Source organism: Tripterygium wilfordii, chromosome 7 (assembly GCF_013401445.1).
Source record: "Tripterygium wilfordii isolate XIE 37 chromosome 7, ASM1340144v1, whole genome shotgun sequence".
NCBI classification, from domain to species: Eukaryota; Viridiplantae; Streptophyta; class Magnoliopsida; order Celastrales; family Celastraceae; genus Tripterygium; species Tripterygium wilfordii.
This window is the reverse complement of record NC_052238.1, coordinates 5,245,625-5,263,085: the sequence shown is the minus strand read 5'-3', so window position 1 is coordinate 5,263,085 and position 17,461 is coordinate 5,245,625. Positions and strand designations below refer to the sequence as shown.

The 17,461-nt window shown below is 37.3% G+C and overlaps 4 protein-coding genes across 5 annotated transcripts; 2 read left to right on the top strand and 2 right to left on the bottom strand.

The window, feature by feature from the left end:
* Positions 1–193: 193 nt before the first annotated feature.
* Positions 194–1,522, top strand: LOC120002165 (probable carboxylesterase 6). Its single transcript, XM_038850775.1, has one exon. It carries the CDS (start codon positions 335–337, stop codon positions 1,343–1,345), a length of 1,011 nt encoding a protein of 336 aa, XP_038706703.1. The 5' UTR covers positions 194–334; the 3' UTR covers positions 1,346–1,522.
* A 133-nt stretch (positions 1,523–1,655) lies between these two features.
* LOC120002164 (serine/threonine-protein phosphatase 2A 65 kDa regulatory subunit A beta isoform-like) lies at positions 1,656–10,473 on the bottom strand. Of its 2 annotated transcripts, XM_038850773.1 has the most exons (13): positions 10,321–10,473; positions 9,283–9,701; positions 8,586–8,832; positions 6,688–6,800; positions 5,547–5,626; positions 5,115–5,256; positions 4,901–4,981; positions 4,037–4,141; positions 3,459–3,641; positions 2,840–2,932; positions 2,357–2,496; positions 2,165–2,231; positions 1,656–2,058 (listed from the first exon to the last, which is right to left on the bottom strand). In XM_038850773.1, the coding sequence occupies exons 2-13, from the start codon at positions 9,673–9,675 to the stop codon at positions 1,939–1,941; spliced, it is 1,764 nt and encodes a 587-aa protein (XP_038706701.1). In that variant the 5' UTR covers positions 9,676–9,701; positions 10,321–10,473; the 3' UTR covers positions 1,656–1,938. The 2 variants fall into 2 exon arrangements, with proteins under 2 accessions (XP_038706701.1, XP_038706702.1); XM_038850774.1 differs by lacking the exon at positions 2,165–2,231.
* Positions 10,474–10,625: 152 nt separating this feature from the next.
* On the top strand, positions 10,626–12,887 carry LOC120002166 (homologous-pairing protein 2 homolog). The gene is made up of 6 exons (XM_038850776.1): positions 10,626–10,828; positions 10,997–11,022; positions 11,520–11,787; positions 11,960–12,030; positions 12,140–12,328; positions 12,411–12,887. The coding sequence occupies exons 1-6, from the start codon at positions 10,801–10,803 to the stop codon at positions 12,507–12,509; spliced, it is 681 nt and encodes a 226-aa protein (XP_038706704.1). The 5' UTR covers positions 10,626–10,800; the 3' UTR covers positions 12,510–12,887.
* A 670-nt stretch (positions 12,888–13,557) lies between these two features.
* LOC120003109 lies at positions 13,558–16,439 on the bottom strand. Its single transcript, XM_038852027.1, has 5 exons — positions 16,058–16,439; positions 15,870–15,973; positions 15,606–15,777; positions 14,626–14,748; positions 13,558–14,530 (listed from the first exon to the last, which is right to left on the bottom strand). The coding sequence occupies exons 1-5, from the start codon at positions 16,241–16,243 to the stop codon at positions 13,757–13,759; spliced, it is 1,359 nt and encodes a 452-aa protein (XP_038707955.1). The 5' UTR covers positions 16,244–16,439; the 3' UTR covers positions 13,558–13,756.
* Between the last annotated feature and the right edge of the window lie 1,022 nt (positions 16,440–17,461).

Sequence of the window (17,461 nt, the reverse complement as noted above, 5' to 3'; positions counted from 1 at the left end):
ACAATTTCTATTCCTTGTAAAGTAGTGTTGGATTATTACCCAATTCTCCACTTGTCAAGCCGACAATCGAGTTGACTCAACTGAATTTGTGGGCTCTACATGTCCTATATATTATACATAAAAACTTATACGCATAATTAAATAACTGAGATAATTGAGATACCAACTGCTAAGCTCCGTAACATTCCTGGATCACTTATTCCATCTTTATATTAAACTTTATTGTTATGTACATATCTATGCTTATATAAGGGGGGAAAGGGACTCCCAACTTTCAAGTCACAAGCACTAGTCAGCCTAAACAACATCAACCAATTTGCAGGAGAAGAAAAAAATGGCAACCGTTGCGTTAGATCCAAGTCCAAGAGTCCAAATTGGCAGAGACCAGCACCAGCATGGGCCAGTCATTGAAGAAATTGAAGGCCTGATTAAGGTCTACAAAGATGGGCATGTAGAGAGACCACAAATTATACCTTGTGTCACAACAGCACTGCCTCCCAAACTCAATGTTACTTCGGGAGACGTTCTCCTAGACATTTTCACAAACACTTGGTCTCGTTTTTACGTCCCGACATCATTTCAACCAAATAAGCTCCCTCTAATGGTCTATTTTCACGGCGGCGGGTTTTGCATAGGTTCCGCCGCTTGGAGTTGCTACCATGACTTCTTAGCACGGTTGTCGGCGAAAGCAGGGTGCGTAATCATGTCCGTTGACTATCGATTAGCTCCTGAAAACCCTCTCCCGACGGCTTACGAAGACGGAATAAAAGCTCTTATGTGGTTGAAACAACAAATTCTGTGCCGATCGGGTGAATGGTGGTCTAGACAATGCGATTTGTCTAGAGTTTTCGTCGCAGGTGATAGTGCCGGTGCCAATATAGCGCACAACGTGGTGACGCGACTTGGTTCGTGCGAGTCCAGGGCCTTAAATCTGAAAGGGACGATATTGATACAGCCGTTTTTCGGGGGAGAGACACGTACGCAGTCAGAAAAGTGTTCGGCACAGTCAACGCGGTCAGCTTTAAGCTTGGGGGCTTCTGATACGTATTGGAGACTGGCGTTGCCACGTGGGAGTAATCGTGACCATCCATGGTGCAATCCTATGGTGACAAAATTGGAGGAATTGAAGGTTTTGCCTACAATGGTTTGCATATCGGAGATGGATATATTGAAAGATAGGAACTTGGAGTTGTATGGAGCTTGGCGTAGAGCTGGTAAGAAAGTGGAGTGTGTGGTTTATAAAGGTGTAGGACATGCGTTTCAAATTCTAAACAAGTCTCAGCTCTCACAAATTCGAAGCCAGGAAATGATGTCTCATATCAAGACCTTTGTAAGTGGATTATGATGTCCATCATGAAAAACATACATCCAATTGGATCACGTCTCAATCGTACATAAGGACTAGGTATGTATCACCATGTAATATATGTCTATATTAGGGCAAAAGTCATGGACACCTCCTATGGTTGCAACCATTTCGACTTGCACCCCGTTCGATTCAAATTGAAAGAATTACACCCTTCTTCTCTGTTTTTGATGCACCACAAGTCCTCCAGAAACATTGAAGTTGTTTGACATTCATTACCGTAGTAGAAACTAAAAACCGCCTTCTCTTCCCATAAAGCTATACTTTCAAAGCACACTAGAAACATATATTCAGCATAATTTAAATGGAAATTTTAATTCAAAATACATAACAATGATGCTAATAGTATCCCGTGGTTAGTTAGTTAGTCTGCATGTTTCTCAATGATCAGAGAAAGTGACAGGGATAGGCAAAATCGCTTTACAAACCAGTTAAAATTGACAGACACAAATGTAGCACCATACAGTGTCAGGACTCGGGAGAAAGAAATAATATGATCAGAAGAAACTGAATACCAAGTGTTGCAACAGTGTCTTCAAAGCAATCCTACATTCACGAGGATTTCAATGTTGCTAGCTAGACATCATCACATGATCAATCGACTGCAGCGCTTGGTTGGCGAAAAAACGGACATCAACATCTGGATCCTCACTGAGCTCAATCAAGCAGGGTCGAATTGTCTTCTCTACCACCTTTTGCAATCATTTACAATCAGATAAGGGTAAAATTAATTTAAAAAAAAAGAAACAAAAACAGTTGTGCTACAAAATTATAAAGCTAAAACAAATAAGCACTCACAGACTGATCAACTATGTGAATCAAGGACTGCAGCACCTTTGCCACATTGAATTTGATGTTGGGTACTCTACAAATTTGAGATTAACACATGCAGTCATAAGCCTAAATATGGAATATAAAATTGCCATAATCATCAATGTAGAATATAAAACCCTTTATATTCGGGTCCATAAATTCCACTTATACAGATACCTGTCCTTCGATGCATTGACGACTGCTGGCAACAATTTAGAACATGTAATTTCTGGGCCCATAACAGGGGCAAGGAGAGAGATAGCATGTATAATAGTCATCCTATACAAATAATGTGAATCGTTTTTTATCTCCAGCACCTGAAAAGTCAAATGCCAACTTCAATGGCTTTACACGACAAAGAAAGAACTTCTAAATGAGAACACACAAAGAATTCATACGAGTTGGTGTGAAATTCAAGCATTCAAAAACTACTTCAGCACCTCATAAAATTATTTAACCCTTATAAACCATAATAAATATACAGACCGAGACAGACAATTAATTCACAAAGCCAAATTGGCTTTCTACAAGATCTAAGCACTTTTATGCTTGAAAGCAAGGTCGCAGATGGCAGCATTGAATTCAATATAGACGTTACATAATCCCAGAAAAACTGATGGGAAAGCTTTATAAATGGATAATCCAAGTCATTGAACAAACCTGAGGGATTATGTGCTGCATTGCCCACTCTGGACCAAATTCTTCAGCAAGGCGTTTTAAATTGTTAGCACCAGCATCTCGAATTGAGTAAACCTGCAATGGAAGCCAGGCAACATTTTCACAAAATTGGATAAAGCTCACTGCATGACCATGTGATACACAAATATGAGAAAGTCTTTGCATACCAAAAATTCAAATAAGGATGAGATATACAATAGGAAATTTTTGAAAGTACACAAGTCAAGCATAACCATAACTTGTTTTCTCCTTAAAGGATGCTAAGGTGTGGCATAATTTTTCTACTCCACATCTATACAGAAGGCAGCCAAACAATAATGACTTTGGAAAAAAAAACACACAAAATGCAAATACAACAGTCGCAACCAATCAGTGATTTCATGTAATGACAGTACATGCAACTTCTCTCATGCAAAAGTCATGGTCTTATCCAGTGCCTGTTCTCCACCAATGTCATACTACCATGAACAATCAATTGAGCATCAAACTACCATGAACAAAGATTTGATTAATTGAGCATTTCTTCAGAATGAAATCAGTCAAAGCAATATGGAAGTTTCTTAATACTAAACTGTGTCATACTAGACATGAGAAGACAGACCTTATCCTGCAGCCACTGCATGCAAAGGGAACCAAGTTTATCATTGAAAAACCCTACACCCAACTGGCTAGCCAACAAAGGAATATACTCGATAATTGCAAGGCGAACTCTCCAATGTCTATCCTCCGCAAGCTCAACAATAGCCGGTAGCAATGATTGGGACAATAAATCAATTCCAATAACCTGCATGAACATTTTTATTCAACATCTTCTGCAACAAATGAATAAAGAAAAACATATTTGAGCAAAAACTATTTGTGCAGAACATTGAGTAGGAAAAATTGCTTTGAATAGTGCAGAAATGCATTCAAGATAAGCGTAACAATATTATGAGTTCGGGAGTAAATCCTGAAACATAACCTATTGAGCTTAGTAGATTGCCAAATGATAAGTCTCAAATAACATTTCCATGATTCAGTGTCAAACTACAGTTGACAGGCGAACATGTGGCTAGTGGTAGAGTTGCATGGGTGCAACCTAGATGTCACATGTTCAATTCCTAGAAACAGGCAAACAACCTCTCGACATATTATGTAGGAATATCAGTATGGCTGAGTTTAGATCCCTTATCTACGAACCTGATTCACTTGATCAAGCTTGCTGATAATGTTGAGGCGTACATCAGGAAATTCATCTTTCAAAAGGGAGAGAAAAATTGGAAGAAGCTGCTCAATGGTTGCATCCTGCATTTAAAATAAATATTAAGTCTGAATATGCTTTGTGTGAAACTTCACCAAATGTGACTTTAGAACTGAGAGAGATACCCAGCAAAAACCACCGAAACCCCAAAACATACAAAAGATTCTGCATCTCAAATACCCAGAAACTCCATTGCAACTAGAATAAAAAAATTATAGGAAAAGAAAAGAATATGGTGTTTCGACCAAAAGGCCATGTTAATAATAATGCACAAAATGACATATAAAAGATACCATGATGAAATCTAAAAGGTGCAAATCTAAACAACTAAATTGCATTTAAATGATACCATCATGAAATTATATTGCTTTAACAAGGCTCCAAATTGTGTTTCTTTCCAGTCCACAAGGAAAAAATTTATAAGCATGACATAGGCTATCGGGCAACTGATTTTATTTTTCTACTAAAAAGGGAATAAACGCAATGTATACTTGTGTTTCGGAATTACAAAAATGCGAACTAAGCTACACACAAAAATCAGTATATTTGTAAGGAAAAGTAATTCTTCACACAATTCTACTCAATAATTAATAAACTTTGCACAATTACTCACAAATCTTAATCTCAATTTCATGAGATCAGAGTGGCACGCAAATATGGCTGCAGCAGCAGCACATGGCTATTAAACACCATATCCCCACTCCTAAATGAAAATAATGGCCAGAACTATACTCTATACTGAAATATTTTCCCATATTGCTGACCCAGATTTGACAGCAAAGTGCAATGCATGACAGACTTACCTTCCCCAACACAGGAGCCATTCCCATTATAACAAAGGCCAAAGAAGACCGCACATGCTGGGAAGAATCAGATGATAATTCCTGCCAAAAAAAACAGAGGTGCAAAGAATGAGAAAATAAATGCTTATATAACAAAATGCAATTTCTCCTCTAGCATTTAATGTCTCAGACAAGTGAAAAACTTCAATCCAATTATATATATGCATAAAAGCACCTTCACGCAGGGAAGTAGATGTTGGATTGCAAGATCGGGACTTAAAATCCGGCAAAACTTTGTCACTTTCCCAGCGGCTGCTATACGTACTTCAGCCTCATTGTCACGAAGTAACCGTACATATGCAGGGACCAAGTCCGCCCTTCAAAAACATTATACAAAACAGTGAGATTTTAAAAAATTAAAAAATAAATAACCTGATATATAGAAACTTTTTTTTTTTGGGGAATGGAAACCTCATATATACAAATCCATCAATATACACTAGCTTACAAGGTCACACAAGAGTATGCATTTGTCTATGTATAAATACTGAAGATGTTAATTATAATAAATGGCACACACTTTTAGGGAGTATACTTTGTCCAAGGCATGGTCATGACAGCTGTTTAAAATAAGCACAAGAGAACAGGAGGTTCAAATTGGATATACCTAGTAGGTTCAGGCCCTACAGCTTCACAAAGCTCACATAATTGATTTGCGACCATATAACGCACCCGCCATGATTTATCCTGTTTGAAAACAATAAAGTAAGTAAAGAAACATCATGATAAAATCATAATAATGGTTGGAGGCAGCTGGTGAGGAAAAAATTGTATGCATAAATTAAACAGTGATAAGAACTAAACTCTAGCAACTTAAGAAAAACATGTGCAACAATGTAGACTGGTAGTAAGCTAACTATAAAAGCACAAATCTGCAAATTGAGAGCAGTAAAAAACCCAGATTGGGTTGCCAACGCCATGCCACTAGTTGCATAGTTGTCACAAAACATGCCTTGATTTTCTGACTTTTTAACATCACGCCAAAACTTGTATTTTGTATAGTATAATTACAAGATAAGAAAAATAGCATATGAATATACAAATAGTTATGAAAATTACTAGACGCTTAAATTCTAGAATAGAAAAGCATTAGAGGAACATGTCTTTCAGCATAAGCATTGGAGTTTTCATAGAAGTCTACGAAGACAACGTCGTTTAGGTGATTATTTAAGCAAAAATGACACTTTTTAAGATATTTTATTGGATATATTTGAATTGATCATACTTGGTCAGAAACTTCTATGTTCGTCTTCAACTGTCACACTCTTGTCTACCGTGAGTCTGCTACAACAGGACCCCCCCCCCCCCCCCCCCACTTCCTTCCCTCTCCAGTTCATCATTATTTTCTCTCAAGTGCAAAGTGTTTACATTCTTTACTTATTGAGTTATTTCAGAAATGAAACATCAGTTTTTTATGTCATTGATCCCTAAATTCTCCTCCTCCCTATGCTGTCCACATGGCATGCCAAGAATTGATGTTGAAACTAATTTATAACAAAATAAACCAAATCACATTTCAAAGTAGCATATCACATGGCAAAGATCTTGAAAATTTACTCAAAAGATGGCACTAATGCATAGCTCAAATAAAAATTCCACCATAAAAGTAATTCTAAAGACCATGCATATAAATATGTCAAAATAACAAAAGCTAGACAAAACTTTGGCAAACAATATATAACCTTTTGTTTTAGAAGATATAAAACTTCTTGCCGATTTAACAAATTAAAATATCCAGCATAATATACCTGAGAGAAATTGACAATAACAGGGAGAATATGAGCAACACAATCCTGAGGTTCCAACAATTTGCCAAGAGCAGCACAACCCTCAACGGCCAATAACCGCACAGAATCTTGATCTGAGATAAATGTAAAAGAGCAGCACATGTAGTCGTACATTTACGTATACACCACAAACTTAATGCTAAAACTGAAAACCAGAAAAGTGTATCGATAATGCATATGCTTAGTCATAATAAAATGGTAGGACCATTATTTTACATAAATACACTTTCTATATAAATAGTGTAAGTTATTTATACACCGGATATGTAAAAAAATGAAACAAAAGTATGTATATACATATATATAAGTGAAAATGGAAACTTCCACAGTTCCACGAGGCAAAATCTCTCGCTGTTCCTCTACATTTAGGTTTTTGAATTGTGAACTCTCCAACTTAAACTCGCAGTTTTAAAAGTCTGAAGGATCCATGAAAAAAAATTAGGTGACAGTCCAGCTATCACTTTTCTAGGTTAAGTACAAAAGACGTCCAAATTCCAAATATATTCAGATAACAGTATGGATTCAACCATTCATGTAAGACATAATGGAGTTTTCATAGTTTGAAAAATAGCCAAAAAAATTATTTTGATGATAAGTGCAAAAGAGAGTCGGTAAAAAGTTCTATTCAATCATAAGAGTACTATAGTATGGGCAGTAAAACTGTCAGATAAAATATGCAGTGAATGTTTCAGATATCAGTCATTTCAGTAACATCGGGTATCATAAAATAATTCGCAAACATGATGAAGACAAGTAAATTTCATATCGATCTCAAGAAGCAAAATTATATGAGTGTGTGTGTGTGTTTTACTCTATAGAAATGGAATGCCAAAATATTATTTGGAAAAAAAGGGGAATGTCAATGAAGGGAAAGAGATTTACTCTATGTTATTGGTATATTATAAAACATTATAGGATGTATGTTGTTGTTGTACTTGAACCAACCACAACCCACTAAAAAAAAAACAGAATAAAGAATAAAGTGACGCAAACAGCTGTAGTATTAATGTCAAAGAAAACTAATCATCAGATAAGCTTATAATATACAAAATCACAGGAAAATGTTAACTAAGATATTAAAAGTATATGAATTATGAAGCGAAAATGTAAGGTCACAAGCCGACAAGCAAATTCAAGATTTACAATTGTGCCAAACAATGAAACTCGCAATCCATTCCAGAGTTATGAAACATAGATATGGCAAAAAGATGGGGAACCAAATAATACAAATATCATTTCAGACTTAGGAGCCCGGTCAAACATGACTACGTATAAAGGAAAAGTATACCAAGCTTAAGAAAAGGATTAAGGTTTGGGAAACTCTCTAGAATTTAGATAGGTTGCAATTCACCTGCTTAATATGCTCACTTAACTGCATCTTCGACACCCTTGCTAGCCCGGTAACCCAGATCACCAATTGAGGACTGTGTTAAATTTATGGCCTCCCCTCATTTCACATCCAATTAATATATGATTGAAATCTTATTCCTGCACTTTTGTGAGTTTGGCTAATAGTTCTTCCCGGATTTGCATTTACAATCCACTCAGCAATCTGATTAATGCTTGAATGATTTAAAATCCATAAATAACCATTGTCGGCATTCGGAAGTTCCAAGTACGACGATAATTTTTTTTGAATGGATCAAATTCAATGCGACAAATTATTTTCATATTTGTATAGGTTATTATAGAGATCATCACTTGCCTAATTAAAGGGACACTACATTAATGTGCAAGCACACTTCGTTCTACAAACAAGCAATGAGATAAGTTGGCATGATCCCTTGAATAATGACTTAAATACCTAAAAGAAATTAACAGGCACCATCAAAAATTTATGAAACACATAAGCTACTTACCATCCTGGGTAAGATCGTCAAATATCGACATGATTTCGGACTTCAAATGAGAAGGTTCAACTGTTGCAGCAAACATCTCCAGATTAGAAGCAGCAGACCTCCTAACCATTGGCATGTCATCCTGACACAGCTGCCCATATATTGATCGCAATTCTATCTTCACCATTTCTGAGGCACTTGGGTAAGCAATATGAAATAGACCACATGCAGAAACTCGAGCCGTAAACCATTCACCAGCTGCTAATCTCTGTAGATTATAAACCAAAGCTAAGAATTAAAGTATTTAAAAAGAAATATTATACCAAAAGAAATGAACACGAAAGATCTGCATTCCAAATCAAGCAACAGGATATCTACTAATGGCCTTCCTATTTTATGTTTCTCGCTTTCAAGTCTGCCTTTCCCAATGATATAACCCAAAAATCAAAACAATAAATGAAAAACTGCCATAAACAATATTGGTCAACCAACCAGCAAAAAAAATATATGTCACTCTCTCAATTGGTAAAGTAAGAGCCTTGACAACATAAACGAAACAATGAATTTCAGACAACTCAGAACACAATGACTTTCTAGAAAGATATAACCAACAAAAAAACATTTTTGCAGCTGTAACTAATACTAAAATGTCAAACTAAAAAGAAACAACATAAAACTGATAAAAGTCACACACATTTAGCATGGTTATTTGACTGACCTTGACTAGAGGAATAAAACAGTCAACCAAGTCATTCTCCCTCATCTGAGAACCTATTCTGCACAATGACTCCACAGCTTTGTCTCTCACACAGGTTTCCTCAACAGTGCAAAGGGTTTCCAGAGGTGAAAGTAAAACATGGGCATGTTCCAATCCCCCGACGTATGGAATAAACACACCCAACTCTCCCGCTATTGCAAGAAGCACCTCGTCATCATCATCATTGTTTTCACTTAAGAACGGTATGAGTTCCTTCCTCGTTCGTTCCTCACCAAGAGCACGTGCAATTGTCGACAGCTTACGGATTGAGTTCAATCGAAGCTGGATGTCATCATTTTTAAGCTCATCTATGAGAACAGCTATTGGATACAGTGGTTCATCAACCATAGCCATTTCACCTTAGCGCTTCTTGATATGCACTGTAACAGAACCCTAAGTTTCAACTTACAAATCATGGAAACCATAAATTAATTGTAAAGTAGATTGAGTAGACAATAAATGATGGAAATATTATAGTAACATCAGAATAATTTATTTGGAGGCAGTAAAAGTGTAAAACTGAAAGTATGTCGAGTATACTGAATAGAATCTTTTTTCCTTTCCGAGCCATAGAAACAGAAGTAATACAAGCAGATGCAACCAATTACTCGAACTCAACAATCATAGACATCCAATTAGACCTCTACACATAACAAGATTGTGAGATTTTAATTAATTTCATCATTCTGATACAGTTTTGGGGGATCAACTGAAGCGTAATTGAAAATTACAAGGAATTAAAAGCTACAAGATCTGAAGGTATAGTTTTATTGGTAATGATGTCGAAAGCATTCACTAGACTATATAAGTGAAACGGTAATAGCGGCCGCAACTGAGCCAACATTTTTGTACAATATAAAAATTGTAAGAACGCGAAATAAAAGTAACAATCATAAATTTTACGGTGTTAGTTTCTCGGTTTCTCCTATTCTCCCTAATTTTCTAGGCACCCAAACAGAAATTAAGAAATAACCTAATATTCAAAATTCTTAGAATAACCTGATGAAGGGGGAAAAACTAGAATTGATCTCAGCAGTCTAAATGCGTTCCCGCCGGCTCCTTCAGATGAGAGCGAGAGAGAGGGGAGGGGAGACTGGAAAGTGGGTGAAGAGAGAGAAATGAATTTATTTTCTTATAATTCTGGAAGAGATTTATAATAGAGGCCCGAATATGGCGCAAGCTGATCTACAGCCAAGAGGTCAATGACCGCTTTCGCTTGGGCGTCTTCGCAGCGGCACCGCTAGCGGGAAACGCTGGACAACGGCCACCTAGCGACGTACCAAACAGGCACTAAACGGCGTCGTTTGATATCGCAGTCTCTCTCCCCGTCTCGCGCAAGATTCTTTTTGTTTGCTAAACATAAAAGCCGGTTCATTCATTTCACTTGCTTGCTTTTATTTTACAATTTTGAAGAACCAAAAACCTCGAGAGGTCGCAACATTTCCCGCGCATTTTTCATCGTTCTTCGATCGGTTGCCGATGGCTCCCAAATCGGACAATACAGAAGGTGACAAGCCACCGCGGTCTATCTATCAATAATCTGATTTTCATTTTCTAGTATAGATGATTTTACATCTTAATTTCGATTTTGCATCACAGTGTCTTTTCACTGTGATTAATAAACTATAACTAACTGCGGTTCTTCGTCTATCTGGACTTGACTTGAACCTTGCAGCGATCGTGCTCAACTTCGTGAATGAGGTGAGCCAGCATTTTATTTTCGTTCTTTTGTTGGATTTCTACTGAATCGTTCCAGTTAGGTATTTGGGCTCCATTTGTTGAATGAAGGAGTAATCTAGCTCGTATTGCGCCAAAATTGAAGATAAAGAGAAAAAAAAAACCCTAAGATTTTCGTGTCAAGTTTGAGTGGGAGTCGTAGTAGATTTTTTCTTCTTATCAATATTCTATGTTTTATTTTGATTTCCTTGTAAAGAAAACGGTGCATATTGCCTCTCTTCTTGGCGTCTTAACTTAATGGTTTGGGAGCTGAGAAAACTGAATCTCCTTTCCAAACCACAGCTCCTGTATGTGGTTTTCAGTTCTCCTTTGGGTCAATGGACTCCAATATATGTTTTTTAGACTAACATTTGATTTGGAGAAGAAAGAGTATTACGAAAAGTATACGTCTATGAGTCTACTAACTTATTTTGTTGTTTTGAGTTGTATTAATCTAATATGTTGGTCATTTCCTTGTTCAGCAAAATAGGCCATTAAATTCTCAAAATGTGGCTGATTTTTTGCAAAAGTATAACCTCAAGAAGACGGCCATTCAAAAAACACTTGATAACCTCGCTGATAGCAAGAGAATTTCATTTAAAGAATATGGCAAACAGAAGATATACCTTGCTCGGCAAGACCAATTTGACATTCCAAACAATGAAGATCTGAGTAAAATGAAGGAAGAGAATTCCAAACTACAGCAGCAGCTACAAGACCAGAAGAGGACAATTAGTGAGGTCGAGGGAGGTATTTCCTTTGCATGGTTAATATATGTGCCACAGAAGTAAACTTGGTTCATTCTGGTTGATTGAAACTTCGTTGCCGCTTTAACATCAGTTAACACTTGAAGTTTTCATTAGAGAACTATAAAAGCATCTTCGCATCTAATGATATGGTGATTGATTTATGGCTGTTGCAGAAATTAAAACTTTGCAGTCAAATTTAACTCTGGAGCAGATAGTTGAGAAAAAAGCCGAACTGGGAAAAGAGGTAACTTACGTGGATACTTTTGAAATCCTCTTTTCTTATGCTGGTTAAAGATGATGTTCTTAGAAGAAGACATCTACAAATCTTGGGGGCTTTTGTTACTCCATATCAGGTTAAGGAAATGGAAGATAAACTGATGAAATTGCGAGGTGGAGTTACCTTGGTCAGGCCAGAAGATCGAAAGGCAGTTGAAGAAATATATTCAGAAAAAATTAGTCAGTGGCGGAAGCGCAAAAGGATGTTCAAGGATCTCTGGGATGCTATAACTGAGAATTCGCCCAAGGATATTAAAGAATTCAAGGTTCTCTATATGACATTTCTGTGCTGTAAGCATGGATCTTCTTTCCTTTGCATGTTTTTGACAGCCGTGTGTGCTGATGTAGGAGGAACTTGGGATTGAATATGATGAAGATGCAGGTGTGAGTTTGCAATCATATAGTGACCTGCTGCAACATGGTAAGAAGCGTGCCAGAGGACAGTAACATCATGGTGTTACATGATTAGTCCGGGATTTAGACATGAGTTATTGGCACCAAAGAGGTAAATCTATTTCAAAATATTTGTAGATTATGCTTCCTAGTACGATTCAGATTCATCTACTAAATCATCATGTAGTTACTTTTTTAAGAAGTATACTGTATACATGTAATTGTGCATGCCCAAGGATTTATATCTTCGGGATCCCAGTCTATTTACTTGCCAGTCCTTGTTATAGTGCACAGTTTGTGTTAACGTAATTGTCAAGAGTCTTGACTGAAGACCATAACATTGTCAAGATGCTGGCCCTGGGCAATATAAATCTTTTAATTGTTCTTTATGCAGAGCCAATTATGTTTGATAGGTTGGAACTATTTTGGATTTGGTTCTTTGTTTTGTGTACTTGGATAAATGATGGAATTTTGGTGTACTTAAAAGCGAATAGTAGGTTATGAGTATTGACTGCGAATGCACTTCGTCTTTTACATATCTGTACTTTTGTTTTGCATGGCTTCCTTGGGAAATACTGAAATAGTATATTTTCCTCTCCACCCCTACCAACTTATTGAGTAAAAATTTTACACACTTGTCGTCTTAATATTGTAAGTCTGGGTATGGAGGTCAGAGGTCTTGCTCTTAAGTAAAGCTTTGCTTACCTTATGTGAATACCACATTGTCAAATGTCCACAGTCCTATTGATATTCATGGTTTTACCATAATCTCCTCAAAATTTGAGTCTATTACTTTATGTTTATTCATAGTGGTAGCCTAGTTGTTGTTCGCGGGCTCTTATGAAGATGGTATTTGGAGTTCTAACTTTGGGTAGTTGGTCATCCCATGGAGGAATAGATGTTTAGTGTGGGAAGCTTAAGAAGGTTAGTTCTTAGGCAAAATTGAGTTTTTTTTTTCCATATTAATATCTCCATATTTCATTAATCCTATTGACGTCATTTATCAATTAGTCAAGGTTGAACCAATTTAGAAAAATATGAGGAATTAGGACACAATTGATATACTTTTGATGCTGCAAATATGACGGAGAACTAACCCAAGTTTAGAGAACCAAATTGTAACTTTTTTTCTATTATTTTCAAAGAATTTCAACAGCGAGCATGAAATGTACCTGGTTACATTTCTGAAAATCTGTTTTAGGAGAAATGAAGAAACAAACCTTTTGCATAAACTCAGCATATGCTTATTAGGCATAACCACAAAACTTTTGAAAGAAAAAACAAATAATGGTCTATAATTCTTAGTTCCTTGGAGTTTTTCTGGTCCTCAGGGAAAATGGTCGCTTCTCTTTGTTTGAGGGCTGTATATTCTTCATGCCTGAGTATTCAGTGGCATGTGATTGGTGTTGTCCTGCCTCTGATTCCACCATTTGAACAGCTTCAATGTTTGTAGGGTTTTGCTCATGAGATGGATGGTGGATTGTTGCACTGCTCTTGACTAAGCCACCTCCATCCTTTACTGAACTAGAATTTTTTGATTGTTGGACCTCATCATCACTCTCGTCAAACACTATCTCCTTTTCCAACAGTTTGGCTACAACATCAACCTCTGGTGACATAATGGTTTCTTTCACATTCTCTTGTGCTGAATCTGAACTTGACGTAGACATTGTCCTCTTCACTACTGCTGCTGGCTTGTCCTCCTGTCCTGCTTGATTTTTATTTTGGATTACCCCATTTTCCTGGTTAGATTCTACTCTGAAAGACTCATCTCTGTCAAATGCGTTCTTTCTCCGATTATTGGGGCTGTTCTGATCATCAGAATCATTGTCTGTTCGAGAGAGTTCTACTGCTGCTCTTGCAGCCTCTGCTGCATACGCTGCTGACTCAAAAGCTGCTTGAGCTGCATCTGCTACATCCCTGTATGTCTTCCTTGTCTTCATTGAGTCTGAGAATCCATCATTTAGTAGTGCTTCAGGTGAATTCTGCAAATCGTCACCTAACTTGCTGCTGCCTGAATTAGTTGATCTATATTTGTTAGGCCGGTTTTGATTCTTGTTTTCACCCAGTTTTTCCTGAATTATTGACATGACAAGTCATATTAGTAGTTGTCAGTGTTCTAATTTTAGAACTAGAAACTATTGCATCTTGTTATTGAAGAAATCCAAACCTCAGTGGACACAGACGAAGCTTCGTCTAACTGCAGGGTAATTCTCTTTTCAGAAGCAATTTCCTTCAGCAACATCATTCTGTTCTCCAAGCCTGGTTGCCTGGTTGACAGCTTTTGCATCATCTGCAGGAACCCAGATATTTCTTTAATTAAATACTGATAACTATAAATAAGGCAAGATGTTACGTACAAACTTGTTGAGGGTCAGAACATAACAATTTTTGTTCATTTAACATGATTGAAGCTTACTGAGGCCAAAAAAAAATACAGAAACATCCCTTCATGAGCTTTGTTTTTAACGTGGAACACATTATTGGTAAATCCTAAGCTATATGGAAGACTCTGCAATCCTCGTAGACCAGTTGACACTTGGGGTTCAGCAGATAATGCAGTGTGGTATTTGTATATGTTGGGCTGAGCAAATGCCCTTCATGAACTCGTTGCATGAGTTGAGTCAACTGATTTTTATGGTAGTCACATCCTTTTTGCTGTGTTATGCTACGAAGACACTTGTGAACTCATCGTATACCAACTTGCACTTAGATCACTGCAACTAAGCACCATATTGATATGTTCTCCTTTTTGTTTCCAGCTAAATTTTTTATGCTATGTTTGATTGCATCATTCTGGCTGGAACCGGAACGCTCGATTCCATTCCAAAACAAATTCTTGCGTTTGGTTATGCTTTTTACATCGGAATGGAACGGTGAATTCCATTCCTATCTGGAATTGAAGTTCCGGCCTTTTCCTAAGGAAACTTTGTATTCCGGTTGGAATTGGAATTGGTTTTGTAGTGTAATTACAATTTTACACCTTTGCTTGAGATAAAATGTGGCAGGATGTCTTTCATCTATTTTGATCTAAAGTTTCCTTAGGCGTTTTAGGAGAAGTACAGAAATTACATTTTGACAAATATTCACATTTCACAGTTGGTTGACGAAGTTCTCTTTTTGAAGAAACAAAGCTAGATGAAAACATACCTTAAGATTCACTCTGCAGTTATTGCGCAATTCAATGGCGCTATAAACAAACTCCTTGCCGTAGCGAGTGGTGAAAACTGCACGAAGTTCTTGAAGCTCTGGGAAATCCCCACATCTGGAAGATGCATAAAGCAAGCTAGCTATTGCCTCTTTGAGTTCATCAGGACATACTCTGCACCAAAAACAATTACATTAATCAAACCAAACTTTAAACTTCATCGAAGAAAACATACAATTGAATATCTAAATGACCAAGTGACCAACCTCTCTTGTTCAATGAGGCTCACCCTCTCAATCAAGAGACTGCAGTAGCTCTCCATCATTGTATACACATCCAACGTATTCCTCTCCTTGATCACCTGCTCAACCTGTTAAAGCAAAAGGTGGAATCAAATGAAATCAGACTGAAAATTCAATGAAAGAGAGAATTTACAATTTGTCCGGAATCTTACTCGAAGAAGAGCGCGTTCATGGTGGCCAATTTCGAGGAGCTTAACGACATCAGACCTGGCTTGATCGTACCGGACCTGGCGCTGGTTTTTCAAGACTGCAAGGCGTGAGAGAGCAAGATTGACAAGCGCATTGAATTTGTAGGCCTTGAATGATCTACCAAGTAGAGCATCGAGTTTCTTTCCCATGCCTAGGCTCTTCTCTCTGTTTGATGATGATCAAGCCTTGCGAGGACGCACACGCACAGAAGCAGGTGCTGATGAGATGTCACCAAACAGAGAGAGCCCTCGACAAAACAAACGAATCAATACCCGCTTCCTTGCTCTCCTCCTATATGTGTGAGAGAGAGCACGGTTGGCTTGGCTTGGCTTGGCTAATACGTGTCTGTGTGCCTTCCTTAACTGCTACGTCTCTTAATACTTAATAGTCTAATACAGAATCCAAATGGGCTAAATAGTAAATGGGGACTCGAAGAAAATAAGGAAACGCGGTTGCCGGTTGGTTTTCATTCGTCAATTTCGAAGAAATAGATTTCCTTGGGTCCACGTGGGCCCACGGACCCAAATATATACTTTTGTCAAACCCTTTTTTTCTTTTTTTTATATTGACAATGATATATTCTCATTCCGTGACTTTCAAAAAACTTTCAAATCTTTATGACATTAAAATAATCATTCATTGAAAACACACATGTGAGGTCACTTCACATCCAACACTCCATATTAAAATGGGGGTTTCAAGCATTATTGTTTTAAATATATATCGGAAGGGCTTCAGCCCAACAACCACTTTGTGACTCTTGGGTCAGTTTTAAACCAGATATGACTATCCTGTGCACATGGTGAGCCACCGATTTAATCTTGAGCCGAAAGCTAGTGCGTATGTAAGACTGGGTAGAGGCTCAAAATAGGGCTCTTAACCCCAATTATGTTCCACCGACTCGAACACCCGACCCGAAGAATCTTTCACCTCTAAACCCAATGATCTATCCACTATTCTAATGCCAAGTTCTTCAATGTTTGCTTCCCGATTTTGAAAATAGGACCAAGGGTTTTTTTTACTAGTCTTTTACATGTTTTGCAAGGAAGGTTGGAATTGTTGATCCAGTAATTGTCAAATAGGCTTTTGGGAGATATTAGAAACTTCTGGGAAAATCAGGCATCACACTCAATCTCTCTGTTTGGTCAAATTAGTTGGCGGCATGTTTTCATGGACCCATTAGTAAAGGGAAGCTTGACATATTCATAGTGTAATGCATCTGCAAATGATCCCGTTGACCTGGTCAATGGAAGAACGATACCACCAAGTATTACAACGAAACATTCTTAAAAAGAAAAATGTCATCCTATGTTCCAATAAAAACTACTGTTAAGAGATATGAAGAGAAACGATGACGTTTCTTATCT

What these genes read in the sequence shown, in the direction of transcription:
- LOC120003109 (XM_038852027.1), bottom strand. Translation starts at nt 16,243, where the DNA reads ATGGGAAAGAAACTCGATGCTCTACTTGGTAGATCATTCAAGGCCTAC. An exon ending in ATGAACGCGCTCTTCTTCGA is followed by an intron (nt 15,974 to 16,057) that starts GTAAGATTCCGG and finishes TTGCTTTAACAG; the next exon opens with GTTGAGCAGGTGATCAAGGA. An exon ending in ACTGCAGAGTGAATCTTAAG is followed by an intron (nt 14,749 to 15,605) that starts GTATGTTTTCAT and finishes GGGTTCCTGCAG; the next exon opens with ATGATGCAAAAGCTGTCAAC.
- LOC120002165 (XM_038850775.1), top strand. Translation starts at nt 335, where the DNA reads ATGGCAACCGTTGCGTTAGATCCAAGTCCAAGAGTCCAAATTGGCAGA.
- LOC120002166 (XM_038850776.1), top strand. Translation starts at nt 10,801, where the DNA reads ATGGCTCCCAAATCGGACAATACAGAAG. An exon ending in AATTAGTGAGGTCGAGGGAG is followed by an intron (nt 11,788 to 11,959) that starts GTATTTCCTTTG and finishes TGGCTGTTGCAG; the next exon opens with AAATTAAAACTTTGCAGTCA. An exon ending in AGGATATTAAAGAATTCAAG is followed by an intron (nt 12,329 to 12,410) that starts GTTCTCTATATG and finishes GTGCTGATGTAG; the next exon opens with GAGGAACTTGGGATTGAATA.
- LOC120002164 (XM_038850773.1), bottom strand. Translation starts at nt 9,675, where the DNA reads ATGGCTATGGTTGATGAACCACTGTATCCAATAGCTGTTCTCATAGAT. An exon ending in AGCTTGATCAAGTGAATCAG is followed by an intron (nt 3,642 to 4,036) that starts GTTCGTAGATAA and finishes ATGTTCATGCAG; the next exon opens with GTTATTGGAATTGATTTATT. An exon ending in TGCAGTGGCTGCAGGATAAG is followed by an intron (nt 2,933 to 3,458) that starts GTCTGTCTTCTC and finishes CTTCCATTGCAG; the next exon opens with GTTTACTCAATTCGAGATGC.